General features: G+C 42.1%; 1 protein-coding gene across 1 annotated transcript in view; it reads right to left on the minus strand.

The window, feature by feature from the left end:
• Positions 1-13,965, minus strand: part of LOC123756207 (uncharacterized) — a 376,309-nt gene that overhangs the window by 161,310 nt on the left and 201,034 nt on the right. Inside the window, exon 9 of the mRNA XM_069336649.1 lies at positions 3,356-3,441. Within this exon, the coding sequence (XP_069192750.1) occupies positions 3,356-3,441 (86 nt within the window). The remainder of the gene's footprint in view (positions 1-3,355; positions 3,442-13,965) is intronic.

Below are 13,965 nucleotides of genomic sequence, written 5' to 3' on the forward strand. Positions count from 1 at the left end.
ACACCAGTAGATTGTGTGAAGTTAGATTAACACATTAAAGCTGCTATCAACAAATGAATAAATTAAGAGACTCACAGAAAACTGTGCAGGAAATATATAGTGCCAACTTAAAAGCTAATGATCATAGCAGTATCGTGATTGGGATAGCAAAATATGAGGATTCCATTAAAACAAATCTGGATCCTCTCATTGCAATGGTGTCACAATTGATGACAAAGAAATAATATGTCGAGCGCTGCAGCAGCCTCAGCAATCAACCATCAATCAGAAAGACGACTCCCAACAATTAATTTACCAACATTTTCAGGATTAGATGAGGAAAATCGGGCCACATTTTGAAGAACATTTGATGCCTTAGTAAATTCAAAAACTTCTAGCCCTAAATCCACCAAGTTTGCCTGTTTATGAAGCCAGTTAAGGGGTGAAGCTAAAACAGTGGTTTCCAATTTAGAATTAACTGAAGATGGCTATGACTTTGCCATTCAACTCCTTAAAGACAATTATTCTGATAATGAGGTGACTATTACACACTTGGTCCACAAGCTATAACACTTAACACCTCCAAGTAAAACAGCTGATTCACTCTAAAATTTTTAATTAGAAATGAAGTGCTCAGCCAAAGCTCTCAGCACAAAGGTTAATACAACTGATGTTAATGCATTTTAATAGTAAGTGTTCTAAGAGAAGTTACATAGTGACATTTGAGACAACTTGTGCTCACACTATCATAAGAGCATCTTATTCCTACAAGAATTATGTAAAGGGTTAAATACAGTTGACTGTCGCCTACGAACCCATAGTACACTTAAACCTCAACAAAATAGTTCAGAACAAGTTCACTTGAACAAAAATAATGGAATAAAAAATATCAACTTTAAACTTAAGCAACCAATTGCCACTCCTAAGTGGGTTGGTACTTATTCAGTGTCTCCTTCGAAGCCTGTTTTCACAGTTTCATCAAAGACAGTGAAACCACATCAGACTGGCATAAGTCTTTATTCTGTCAAGAAAAGCATACTAATTTATCAATGCTTGACATACCCTAATCATACTAGGTGACTTAAATGGCTGAAAGAACCGCAAAGATGCACGAAGTGCTTAACAGATGCTCAGCCTGCTCTGTAAAGGTTTGGAGGGCTTCCTTCTTCTTGTTTAGTTGATGCCGAATGAGCTCTTGCCTATACCTATAGGTAAACTCTGTATTGCGGACTGCTGGGTCATGTGGGTTTATATTGGTGTATACTGGCAGCAGGTTTTCTTTCAAACATGTTTCATTGAATATGACCGCATATTCTGTGTTTATTATTTTCTGGTTTAGGGCTTCTATCCCTCTAACTATTTTCTTAGCATCAGGGCTTAATTGAAATAGGAGTTCTCCAAAACTCATTTTCGTACTTTTGAGGTGAAGAAAAGAAGAGCCTTTAAGCATATGAATAGTGGGCTTTATATATTTTTCTGTCTTTTAAAGATGTTACAGAGACTTAATAAACATATTAAAGTGCTTAAAAGCACATAGAGTCAATGTGACACCCCATTGCGGGCATGTGCAAGATGCAACAAGAGTCAGCATCACACAGCACTGTGTGGAGGCACCAACAATAAGTCTCTTACACCAAAACCAGAGAAAAACAAAACGTTCACCACAGTTCAATACTGCAAAGAAGATCAGGATATCTATGTCATAGTTACCAAGTCTAGTACGACAGCGACTCTACACACTGCACAACTAGCTTTAATCAACAACAGGACCAAGTACCATACCCGAGGGTTGTTTGATCATGGTTCCCAGAAGACGTTTGTGACGAAACAGGTAACAAATCTTCAGCTCAAACCTATAGCAAAGGTTAACTTAAAGATCTCAGGTTTCCTGACTAATTCAGGGCCAATCAAACCTCTTTTATGGTTTGACTGGTCTCATAATTATTTCCGACCAGTGCAAGCCATCATGGTGAATACAATTCTCCCTCTGAACTGTATGTGAATGGTCTTGGAGCTCCTGACACATTCCTCAAGCCATAAAGTATTAAACTGTCACATTCACAAATAAAATCGGATGTAAGTATCAGATTCACATTTCGGAAATAAGCATCATTAAGATGGACAGTATTACCATAAATACAACAGTTATCAAATATGTATGCGGGGGAAGAACCTGCTACACACTGCAGGAGCTAAATTACTCACTAGACCAGTATCACATCTTAAGAAGTCTATTCCTGTGAAAGAAAAATATGCAAGTGCAGAGATGGTTGCGTGACTAGGCCCAGAAGAGTCACCCCCTAGAACTCAGTCTAGAAGATGAGTCCCACTTACGGGGGTATCAAGAAGGTTCCATTATATAGCAGGATCACAGGGTTTGTCCCACGGTCATAATCAATCTTCCAGGGAAAGAAAACCGATGTGCTGAACGCCCCCACACCCCAGCAGAGATAGAATTATGTCAGATATTTAAGGCAATTTTCAATTATGGCACTACCACCCAGCGGGTAGCTCAACGAGGGCAGGCATAGGAGCTAGAGTGACCTCAGAGGAGACATGCCAGTAACCACAGGACAGTCTGGCGGCACCCATGGTACTAACGTGGGTCACAAACAAATATATCCATTTGAACCTAATCAGAATTAACCATCTGTTCCTCACTGAGCCTTTCCTTTTACATCTGTTCACCCGATCTCATGCGTTACACTCTACCGTCATATAAAAGGAAATTTGGAATATATGAGTCACCATGTAATGCAGGAACAAGTGTATCATGAAGCCACAAGGCACAGTTTGGTCTGATGAGTCTCCTCCGACCGCATTAAAAGTTTGTACCAAGCCTCCTGCAACATCAAGGCACTGGCCATAGGGGAGTGCTTGCTGCTACGTCAAGGCACTGGTCATAGGGGAGTGCTTGCTGCTACGTCAAGGCACTGGTCATAGGGGAGTGCTTGCTGCTACGTCAAGGCACTAGTCATAGGGGAGTGCTTGGTGCTACGTCAAGGCACTGGTCATAGGGGAGTGCTTGCTGCTACGTCAAGGCACTGGTCATAGGGGAGTGCTTGCTGCTACGTCAAGGCACTGGTCATAGAGGAGTGCTTGCTGCCACGTCAAGGCACTGGTCATAGGGGAGTGCTTGCTGCTACGTCAAGGCACTGGTCATAGGGGAGTGCTTGCTGCTACGTCAAGGCACTGGTCATAGGGGAGTGCTTGCTGCTACGTCAAGGCACTGGTCATAGGGGAGTGCTTGCTGCTACGTCAAGGCACTGGTCATAGGGATGGGAGGAGGTGAGGATAGTAAGACAGTGTCACAAGTGCCTGTGAGTAGATGAACCATTAATTTACAATTAACATGAAGAAAGTGATTTATAATTACCGAGTTGAGGCTGGTCTTGGTAAATGGGTTATACCAAGAGCCTTCCTGGGCCTCGTCGTTAGCACCACCCCACTGACGTTCACAACCTGCGTCCACACTCCTTGATGGTTAATGTGTTCCCAGTGTGTGAAGGCTCATAATGGGTCAAGGGTTATTTGTAGGTAATGAGTACATCAGCGAGGATGGACAGCCCTCATTACTTAAGGGGGTTTGTACATGACAGGGAATTATTAATGGTCATAAGTGGATAGGGAGTCATCAATAAGACCTCATTCCCATTAATTAAGAGCATCAATATGATCTTTTGCTAAATCACCTATGGTTATAAGGTCATCAATGGTTAAGATTGATCTTCAATAAATATGAGCATAAGTGAATAAGACTGGGTCATCAATAGATAATGTCATCAATTGATAAGATATTAATAGATACGTAAAGATCATCAGTGAATAAGATTATCAATGTATAAGAAAATATCATCTATGGATAAAATAAGAAATTATTATCAATGAATAAAATAAGATCATCAGTGAACTAGAAAATAATGAATAAGAAAATATTAATAATTTCAAAGTTTAGCGAATAAGAAAAGTTTAGAGAAAATAAAAGATCAATAGATAAAATAAGATCAATAGCAAATAAGATAAGATCATCAATTAATAAGAAAAGTTCATCAATGGATAAAATCATCAGTGATATAATAAGATCGTCAATGCACTAGAAAAGATAATAAGTGAATTAATTAATATCGCCAATTGCTCTGATAATATCAATAAATAGGCTCGGCTAAAATTATCAATGAATAAGATAAGATCACAGCATCAATGGGCATGAGGGCACCATCAATGAAAGGGGTGGGATCATCAAAGGGAAAGGAGATTGGTAATAGGTTAGGAGACTTTCTACGTGCAAGTTGATCAATGCTCAAGGGGATCATCAAGGGGTAAGGGGATAATTAATCACTTGGTAAGGTGGTATGATCAGTTGGTAATATTAGCATCTGGGAGGGTCATCACTGGCTATGATGATCAATAACAAATGATCATCAATATGTAAAGTGATCAATAATAGGTAAGGTGATTGTCAATATGTAAGGTGATCAGTAAAAGGTAAGTGATCATCAATATGTAAGATATTGCACAACCCCACCGAACAGTAATAGGTAAGGTGATCATCAATTGCGGTGAAGGTCTTGGTAATTGTGGTGAGAAGTGGTCTGTATAAGAGTTTGAAATTGTTGATACCACAAAACATTGGGAGGTTAGTTAATTTATATTTTATTCAATTAGAATTTAGGGTATCCAGTTAGTTGTTGAACCGTTCTTTAAATTCATTTAATTTCAATGTCAAAGTTTTACATTTACTGTTTTGTCCTCAGTTCAAAGCTCATATGCCCTGCACCAACGGCTCATATGCCCTGCACCAACGGCTCATATGCCCTGCACCAACGGCTCATATGCCCTGCACCAACGGCTCATATGCCCTGCACCAACGGCTCATATGCCCTGCACCAACATGTATGCCACACCAGACTACATGTAACAACCAGTTAACTGACAACGGCAACACTGATAAAGGTATCTAGACCAGAACTTACTCCAGTGTCCTGCTTATTTCAGGTCATGAGTAATAACTTGAAAACACAGATTCATGTTAGTGTCTTTTAAAATGGAGAGTCTTAGCTGGCAAGAAACATGGGCGTGTCTCAACCTTGGGTTGGTGCCAATATGGCCGCCCTGGTGCTCTCTCTTGATAGGTCAACTTATGTTGTCTCACTTCTTCCTGCTGGCAAATTTTGTGCTAAAGTAACAATAACAACATATGATTATATCATAATTATTTGAAATTTGACATGAACATTAATTCAATTCGCTTGTTGATTATTATATTAAATCCTCGTAACCGTACCCAATAACCCTCTATACTACGTAGATATAACTTATTTAGCCTTACAACACAATGCAAATGGTACCTAGGGTTTCACTTAGGTTCGATGAAGCGTGTTAATGGTGGACCGTGGACAATAAATGCTAATTAATATTAATTAACATTTATTAATGTTAATTAATACAAAATGGTGGACAACGACCATTTTAAAGTCTTGTGGAATGTTTAATGGGTTGTTTGTAGGTAAGGAGTGTAAGTGTTCTCATAAGACAGACTAATACTATTATTTAGTAATTATTGGAAGAATCAACATTTTTTTATTGGGAATTAAAAATGGTCAATGCTTTCTCCAACTAGAAATTATCGAACTAATCGTTTTATTTTAAGAGATAATTTTAAACTATTATTAAAGTAATGTTAGCTGTTGATTTGACTGGCATGGTATAGAGCTATGAGCGATTACATGTCACTGCACATAGGCTTTACTGAACAGTTATGTTATGATCTTTTTTATTTATTTATTTGTGAAAAAGAATTTCATTCTCATAAAGGATTTACAATTCAGTATTTTATATTTAAGGATTATTAATCACTTATTAATGTGGAGGATATTTTCCACATCAGTGTCTAAAGTGATCAACCATGGCTAAAGTGATTATCATTGGCTTAAGTGATCATTATTCTCTAAGATAATCATCAAAGGCTAAGGTGATTATTAACGGGTAACGGATGATTATTTACGGGTAAGGGGGGTAAGGGGAAGGGTCCACAACATCGACAGACATATCACCCCACAGTCAGCATCCGGACGATCACAGTAACCAGAATCAGCAAGCCTGAGTAGCTTCACAAGACATCCATGACCACTACGACCCGTTGAGGGGGTTCTAACAACGACAATGCGCCACAAACGCCTATAAGTCAGGACTCGCCCCATGGACGGCCGTGCTTTTACCAAAAGCGACGTCTTGAAGATTCTAATAGAAGGCCCCGGCATTAAACCAGTCGACCTTGGTCAAGAAAGGGAGAATATTGTGCTCAAATTCTCGTGTGTGGAGGATCTCGAAAAACTCCAGGATTTCGATCGCACACTTTGCAAAGTGCACCACCAGTCTCCTCTCTTCCCACGTCAGTACACTGCCGACCGAACAGTCTTTATCAGCGAGAACAACCGATGGATTGCGGATGGAGAACAAACGAAGATCATTACCAAAATCGAGGAAGAGAACCCAAACCTGCGGGTACTCGATATTTTTCTGCAGCAACGATGCCGACGACGACAAGCGCCACATAATGAAAATATACTTCACCACCTTAGCCGCGGCTAACCAGGTTGCGATACATGGTCTCCACTGCTTCCATATACAGATTCAACACTTCCAAGTGAAAAAGGAACGATTCCACAACCTCCAAGAGTGGTTCCGGTGCTACGATTACTCCCACCTCACCAACAAGTGTCAGCACCCCGTCCAGAAGTGCCGCCTTTGCGGCCAGAACCATCATTACTCCTTCTGCAAGTCAAAAACCCATTGCTGCCTGCTCTGCAGCAGAGATCACCCTGTAATTTTCCTCCGCTACCCATCACAGACAGGAAATTATTACGATTCAGGCTGAATCCAATAAAGCCAAACCATCTACTTCCGCCGCCGGAACCAATGGCACCAAACCCAGCGCCTCTGCTTCCACCAACCTACTAGAAGACTTCCCAGTCCTATTAAACAGTAACTCCTTCCAACAGGCCAACTGACCTCCACACATGTAACCTAAACACCAACCAGCACCCTCACAGTTCGTTGCATCACATGCAGGCATTATCCCTGATCTTATTTGACTAGCAGATAAGCTTGCAGGACCCGACAAAAAAAGATTCGTCAAGAAAGTTAACACGCTGTACCTTGCTAACGGCCTGGACCCCCAAGTCTCACTTCTTCCACTTCCACTCCGGAACCACCCAAGCCTCAAGAACCACCAAAGACCCAGACAGCACAAACAGAGGTATTTCCCACTCCATCTCCCAACACTCCTGCCATCACCATCTCAGCAGACACGCTAGCAGATGAACTGTCTACAAATACTAACAGCACCACCAACGCTCCTGAAATAGCTAATAGCACTAATCCACGACACCTGAGCCTGCCTCAGGCTGCGAGACCAAAGACAAAACCACCAACTATGGATGTTATGGACTTATCAGACGGGGAAATCTTAGCAGGATCTACAGCGCCGTGTCACATATACGACACCTACTCGGTACAAGACCTCCTCATCGAGGCCACCTCACCAAACTCCAAAGACAGCACGGCCATGTCAACTTGCAGCAAGTTTCAAGCAAAAAAAAACGGAAGACCTGGACGTCTACACTAACCCTCCAGCTCCATAACCGGCACAGCCAGCCCTCTGAGGCTGAAATCCACCATGAAGAACCCCATCAACCTACAAATCTACAAAGCTATTGGTACTGGTAATGGCTCGAAAAAGCCTCCTACTTACGGGCTATTTATGCCCGTGCCACCAATAGGGTGGCATAATATTTATCAATCAATCAATCAGGTATGGGGATAACCAATGAGAAAAGTGATCATCATTCCATAACATAATTTTCAGTATCAAGGATTATCAGTGGGCAATCTACAATATGTAAGAATGTGGTCATCATTGGATGTGACAATAATATATCGGAAGGGCATCATTTCCAAATAGCTAAGGTGATCATTAATAGCTAAAATGACCATTAATAGCTAAGGTGGTCACCAATAGGTAAGGTGGTGAGAAAGCCAGTAGGAGCTATAGGGAGGATATTGACTGGGTACTCCCATGCACACTCCTTAAACCACTTAACCCCAATATACTCAACGAAATGTAACCTGGGATGCGGCTGAATCCTTTAGGTTTCTGAGGCAACCACTGACACCAAATCAGGGTTTCACAAATTTCCCATATACACACTTGGTTGTATTGGAGTTTTTTCAAATGCACTGAACCAACAAACTCACAGCGTTTTTATAACATTTTTAATTCATTGTAGGAAAGTAACATTATATTTATAGAGTAGTCTTAATAACGTTTAAAATACCTTAATTTCAGTCACATGTGGTTATGTGTGTGAGTGTCTGTACTCACCTTGTGCTTGTGGGGGTTGAGCTTTGGCTCTTTGGTCCCGCCTCTCAACTGTCAATCAACTGGTGCACAGAATCCTGAGCACATTGCGCTCTATCATATCTACATTTAAAACTGTGTATGGAGTCAGCCTCCACCACATCACTGCCTAATGCATTCCATTTGTTACTTTGACACTGAACAAATTCTTTCTAATATCTCTCTGGCTCATTTGGGTACTAAGTTTTCCCCTGTGTCCTCCTGTTCATGTTCCATCCATGCTGAATAGTTTGTTTTTGTCCACCCTGTCAATTCCTCTAAGAGTTTTGTAGATGGTGACCACGTCTACCCTTTCTCCTGTGTCTTCCAGGGACGTGAGGTTCAGCTCCCGAGGCATTTCCTCATACCTCACTCCTCATACCTCTGTTTGTGTGTGGGTTGCATGTCTGTTTACTTGTGTATATTTGTGTGTACATGTTTGTGTGTGAGTGGACGGTAGAGCGATGGGTTTGCTTCATGCAGGTCGGCGTTCAATCCCCGACCGTCCAAGTGGTTGGGCACCATTCCCTTCCCCCCATCCCATCCCAAATCCTTATCCCGACCCCTTCCACGTGCTATAAAGTCGTAATGGCTTGGCGCTTTCCCCTGATAATTATAAAACATTGTGTGTAAGTATTTGAGTGCGTATTCACCTAGTTGTATTCACCTAGGTGTGCTTGTGGGGGTTGAGCTCTGCTCTTTCGGCCTGCCTCTCAACTGTCAATCAACTGTTTCTACTACTACTATATTTTTATCACACCCACACACACGCTCACGCACACCAGGAAGGTGTGCGTGACAGCTGACTACTGCCAGGTATCTATTTACTGCTAAGTAACAGGAGCATAGCCATCGTTTTGTCGCCGGCACCCGGGATCGAATCCGGGACCACAAGATCACGTGTAAAGCATGCTGTCCGCTCGGCCACCGGTGTGCTTGCGTGTGTTTGATCATTAATAGCTAAGGTGATCATAGCTAACGTGGTCACCAATAGGTATTGGTGACCACGTTAGCCAATATACCAATACCAATAGGTATTGGTATATTGGCTAATATTAGTACCACGTTAGCCACGTAATACCAATACCAATAGGTATTGGTGACCACCAATACCTATGCGGAGGTTGAGCTCTGGCTCTTTGGTCCCGCCTCTCAATTGTCAATCAACTGATGTACAGATTCCTGAGCCTACTGGGCTCTATCATATCTACATTTGAAAAAGTGTATGGAGTCATCCTCCACCAAATCACTGCCTAATGCATTCCATCTGTTAACTACTCTGATACAGAAAAAGTTCTTTCTAACGTCCCTGTGGCTCATTTAGGTACTCAGTTTCCACCTGTGTTCCCTTGTTCGCATACCACCCTTGTTAAACAGTTATCTTTATCTACCCTGTCAATTCCTCTGAGAATTTTGTAGGTAATGATCATATCTCCCCTTACTCTTCTGTCTTCTAGTGTCGTGAGGTGCATTTCTCGCAGCCTTTCTTCGAAACACATACCTCTTAGTTCTGCGACTAGCCAAGTGGCATATATCTGAACTTTTTCAAGCTTCGCCTTGTGCTTGACAAGGTTCGGGCTCCATGCTGGGGCCGCATACTCCTGGACTGGTCTTACATATGTGGTATACAAGGTTCTGAATGATTCCTTACACAGGTTTCTGAAGGTAGTTCTGATGTTAACCAGCCTCGCATAAGCCGCAGATGTTATTCTTTTGATGTGGGCTTCAGGAGACAGGGTTGGTGTGATATCAACTTCTAGATCCTTCTCTCTGTCCGTTTCATGAAGGTCTTCATCTCCCATTCTGTATCTTGTGTCTGGCCTCCTGTTTCCACTGCCTAGTTTCATTACCTTACATTTACTCGGGTTGAACTTTAGTAGCAATTTGTTGGACCATTCATACAGTCTGTCTAGGTCATCTTGTAGTCTCGTACTGTTTTCCTCTGTCTTAATCGTCCTCATAAGTTTTTGCATCATCATCAAACAATGAGAGGAATGATTCTATACCATCTGGAAGATTATTTACATATATACGAAACAGTATGGGTCCAAAGATTGAATCCTGCGGGACCCCACTGGTGACGTCTCGCCAATCTGAGACCTCACCCCCGCACAGTGACTCGCTGCCTTCTGTTACTTAGGTACTTCCTTATCCAATGGAGTACCTTCCCTTTCACTCCTGCCTGCATTTCCAGCTTTTGCACTAGTCTCTGGTGTGGCACTGTGTCAAAGGCTTTCTGGCAATCCAAAAATATGCAGTCTGCCCACCCCTCTCTTTCTTGTCTGATTCTTGTAGCCAGATTGTAGATTTCAATTAATCCTGTGAGGCATGACTTGCCATCCCTGAAACCATGTTGGTGTTGCGTCACAAAGTTCCTTCGCTCCAGATGTTCGACTAGCTTTTACGCACAATTTTCTCCATTAGTGTGCATGGTATACAAGTTAGGGGCACTGGCCTGTAGTTTAATGCCTCCTGTCTTTCCCCCTTCTTGTATATCGGGACTACGTTTGCCGCGTTCCAAATTTCTTGCAGTTCACCTGTTACCAGTGATTTGTTATACAGCATGGAGAGTGGCAGCACAGTTCCTCTGCTCCGTCCTTTAGTATCCATGGTGATATTTCATCCAGGCCTATAGCCTTTGTCACATCCAACTTTAGCAAAAGCTTCCTTACATCTCCACTGGTAATCTCCAATTCCTCTAGTGGTGCCTGGTTAAATATTCCTTCTCTTATCTCTGGAACTTATCCTTGCTTTAATGTGAAGACTTCCTGGAATTTTATATTGAGTCCCTCGCACACTTCTTTGTCGTTTGTAGTGAATCTGTCTGCCTCTATCCTCAGTTTCATTACCTGTTCCTTCACTGTTGTCTTTCTCCTGATGTGGCTGTGCAGCAATTTGGGTTGGGTGTTAGCCTTGCTTGCTATGTCGTTTTCATATTGCCCTTCTGCCTCTCTCCTCACCCTGACGTATTCATTCCTGGCTCTCTGGTAACCTTCTCTGCTCTCAAGTGTCCTGTTATTTCTGTAGTTTCTCCATGCTCTTTTACTGTGTTGCTTAGCTAGCTTACATATCTGATTAAACCATGGGTTTCTCAATCTGCATTTCATTTTTTACCTTTTGATCTGGGATAAACTTTTTTCCTGCCTCCTTGCACTTCTACGTGATGTATTCCATCATGTCTTGGGCCGTATTTCCCCTTAGCTCTGATTCCCATGTATATCCGTTAGGAATTTTCTTATCTCCTCGCAATTTCACTTACGGAATGCTGGCCTTTTTCTCTCAGTTCCCTTTCTCGAGTACTTTAACCCTTCTTCGACCAGATACTCAAACGTCAGTACACTGTGCTCGCTTATTCCTACCGGGACCTCGAAGTCAATTTCTCTTATGTTCGAGTCATTCAGAGTGAAGACTAGGTCGAGTCTCGCTGGTTCATCATTTCCCCTCATTCTAATGGGTTCCCTGACATGTTGGCTTAGAAAGTTTTTTGTCGTTACCTCCACTAGTTCGGCTCTCCATGTATCCTCTCCTCCATGTGGTTCCTTGTTCTCCCAGCCTATCCTTCTGTGATTGAAATCCCTCATGATGAGCAGATTGATTGATTTCTTCAGGCAGCAGAGGCTGCTCTCTCAATTATGTTATTAACTCCCATATTGTTTCTGTCATACTCTTGCCTGGGTCTTCTGTCATTTGGTGGACGGTTATATATCACTGCTACTACTACTCTAGGTCCTCCCATCGTAATGGTGCCTATTATGTAGTCTCTAAATTCTTCACAGTCTGGGATAACCATCTCCTTGAAACTCCATTCCTTTCTCATGAGTAGGGCCACTCTGCCTCCTCCCCTACTCTCCTTCTCTTTCCTTATTACAGTGTAATCCTGGGGGAAGACCGCATTTGTTATGATTCCTGAGTTTTGTTTCCGTGATTCCAATTACATCTGGGTTTACATACTTGTGCTCTTTCTCTAAGTTCACTCGCCTTGCTTGTAATCCCATCTATATTCGTGTACATCACCTTGAAGCTGACTATTTCTTGTCCATCCACAGTTTCTGTTGATTCCACTGGAGTAGGTAAACATGGAGGGTCTGGGATGGGGAGGGGAAAGGAGGAGGCCCCTCGGTCATGAGGGGGAGCTGAGAGTGAGGGGGACCAGGGTTGTGAGGGGGCTGGGAGGATCTGATTTGGTGAGGGTAGGGGCAAAGTGAGGGGTTGAAGGGGGTGTGGTGAAGGGAGGGCTTGGGGGGGGGGGGATGGGAAGAAGCGGGGGCTTTGGGGGAAAGGGGAGGAGAAAGGGCTAAAGGGGGGGGGGTGTTGGAGAAAGCAGGGCTTGCGGGGTAGGGGAGAAAGGACTCAGGGGAGAGGGGGAGGAGAGAGCTTCGGGGAGGGTGGGAGAGAAGGGAGGGCTTAGAGGGGTGAGGGAGGAGGGAGGGGATAGGGGGGTAGAGGAGAAGGGAGGGCTTAGGGTTGTTGAGGAGTGTAGTGGTTGGGGTAGGTTGGGTTTCTATTGGGTGGGAGATGGGTGTGATCCTCCTCCTATTGGGGCTGTTGAATTGCCTGTGGAGGGTTCCCCACTCCCTTCTGGGAATATAGGGATCTGGGTTGTGGTTTTCTGATTCCTTTCCTTCTCCTTGCACTCCTTCCTTGCTGCTGCTGCCCTCTGTCTCTCCTCCCTGGTCATATCCCTCTGCAGGAATACCTACCTGTGTGTGAGTGTTTGCCTGTGTTTGTGATCCTTCGATTTGTTTGTGCATGTTTGTATTCCTGTATTTTTATTTATAAGTATGACTTGTGTGTGTGTTTTATGTTTTGTATGTTTCTTTTTGTATGTGTTTGTGTGTGTGTTTTTTGTGTGATCATGTTTGTGAAAATATTTATATGTATGTATGGGTGAGGATCTTTGTGTGTGTGTTTGTGTGTACCTGAATGTGTATGTATATCTGAGTGTATTTATGTTTAAATATTTGTGTATTTGTGTATGTATGTATGTATATATATATGTATGTATGTATATATGTATGTATGTATGTATGTATGTATGTATGTATGTATGTATGTATGTATGTATGTATGTATGTATGTATGTATGTATGTATGTATGTAAGAAATTTCCGACACCCCAAATACTAACACCTAGTAAGGTGAGATAAATTTATTGCTAGGAAATTAAATTTACTAACATTACTAACAAGTTGCGTAGTGTCGCCAAATTCTTTTTACTATCCATGGTCGCTGATTGCATCAGCCGCACATTTCCAATGAGAACAAACTATTTACATAAATTGAATTAAACCCGGTCAAACCTTTGTTTAATTTACTAGGAAATTTGGATTGGTATGTGATTTAATTCATTAAAACAAATTATAGTTTTGTATTTAGAATATTTAGAAATTATTATAGCCGCAATCAGCTGATTCCGGTCGAATAAAAGTCATGAAGTGAATATTATCTATGTATATGTTTTATTATCTAATGACACTTTGGTTCAGTAACATGAACAGAAGAAAACCGTCTGTTGATACCAAAAGTATGTTATTACGACGTAAAATAACGTCGATAACACCTTATAAAATAGCAAGACAGAGTAAAAT

The sequence above is a fragment of the Procambarus clarkii genome, chromosome 36 (assembly GCF_040958095.1).
Source record: "Procambarus clarkii isolate CNS0578487 chromosome 36, FALCON_Pclarkii_2.0, whole genome shotgun sequence".
NCBI classification, from domain to species: domain Eukaryota; kingdom Metazoa; phylum Arthropoda; class Malacostraca; order Decapoda; family Cambaridae; genus Procambarus; species Procambarus clarkii.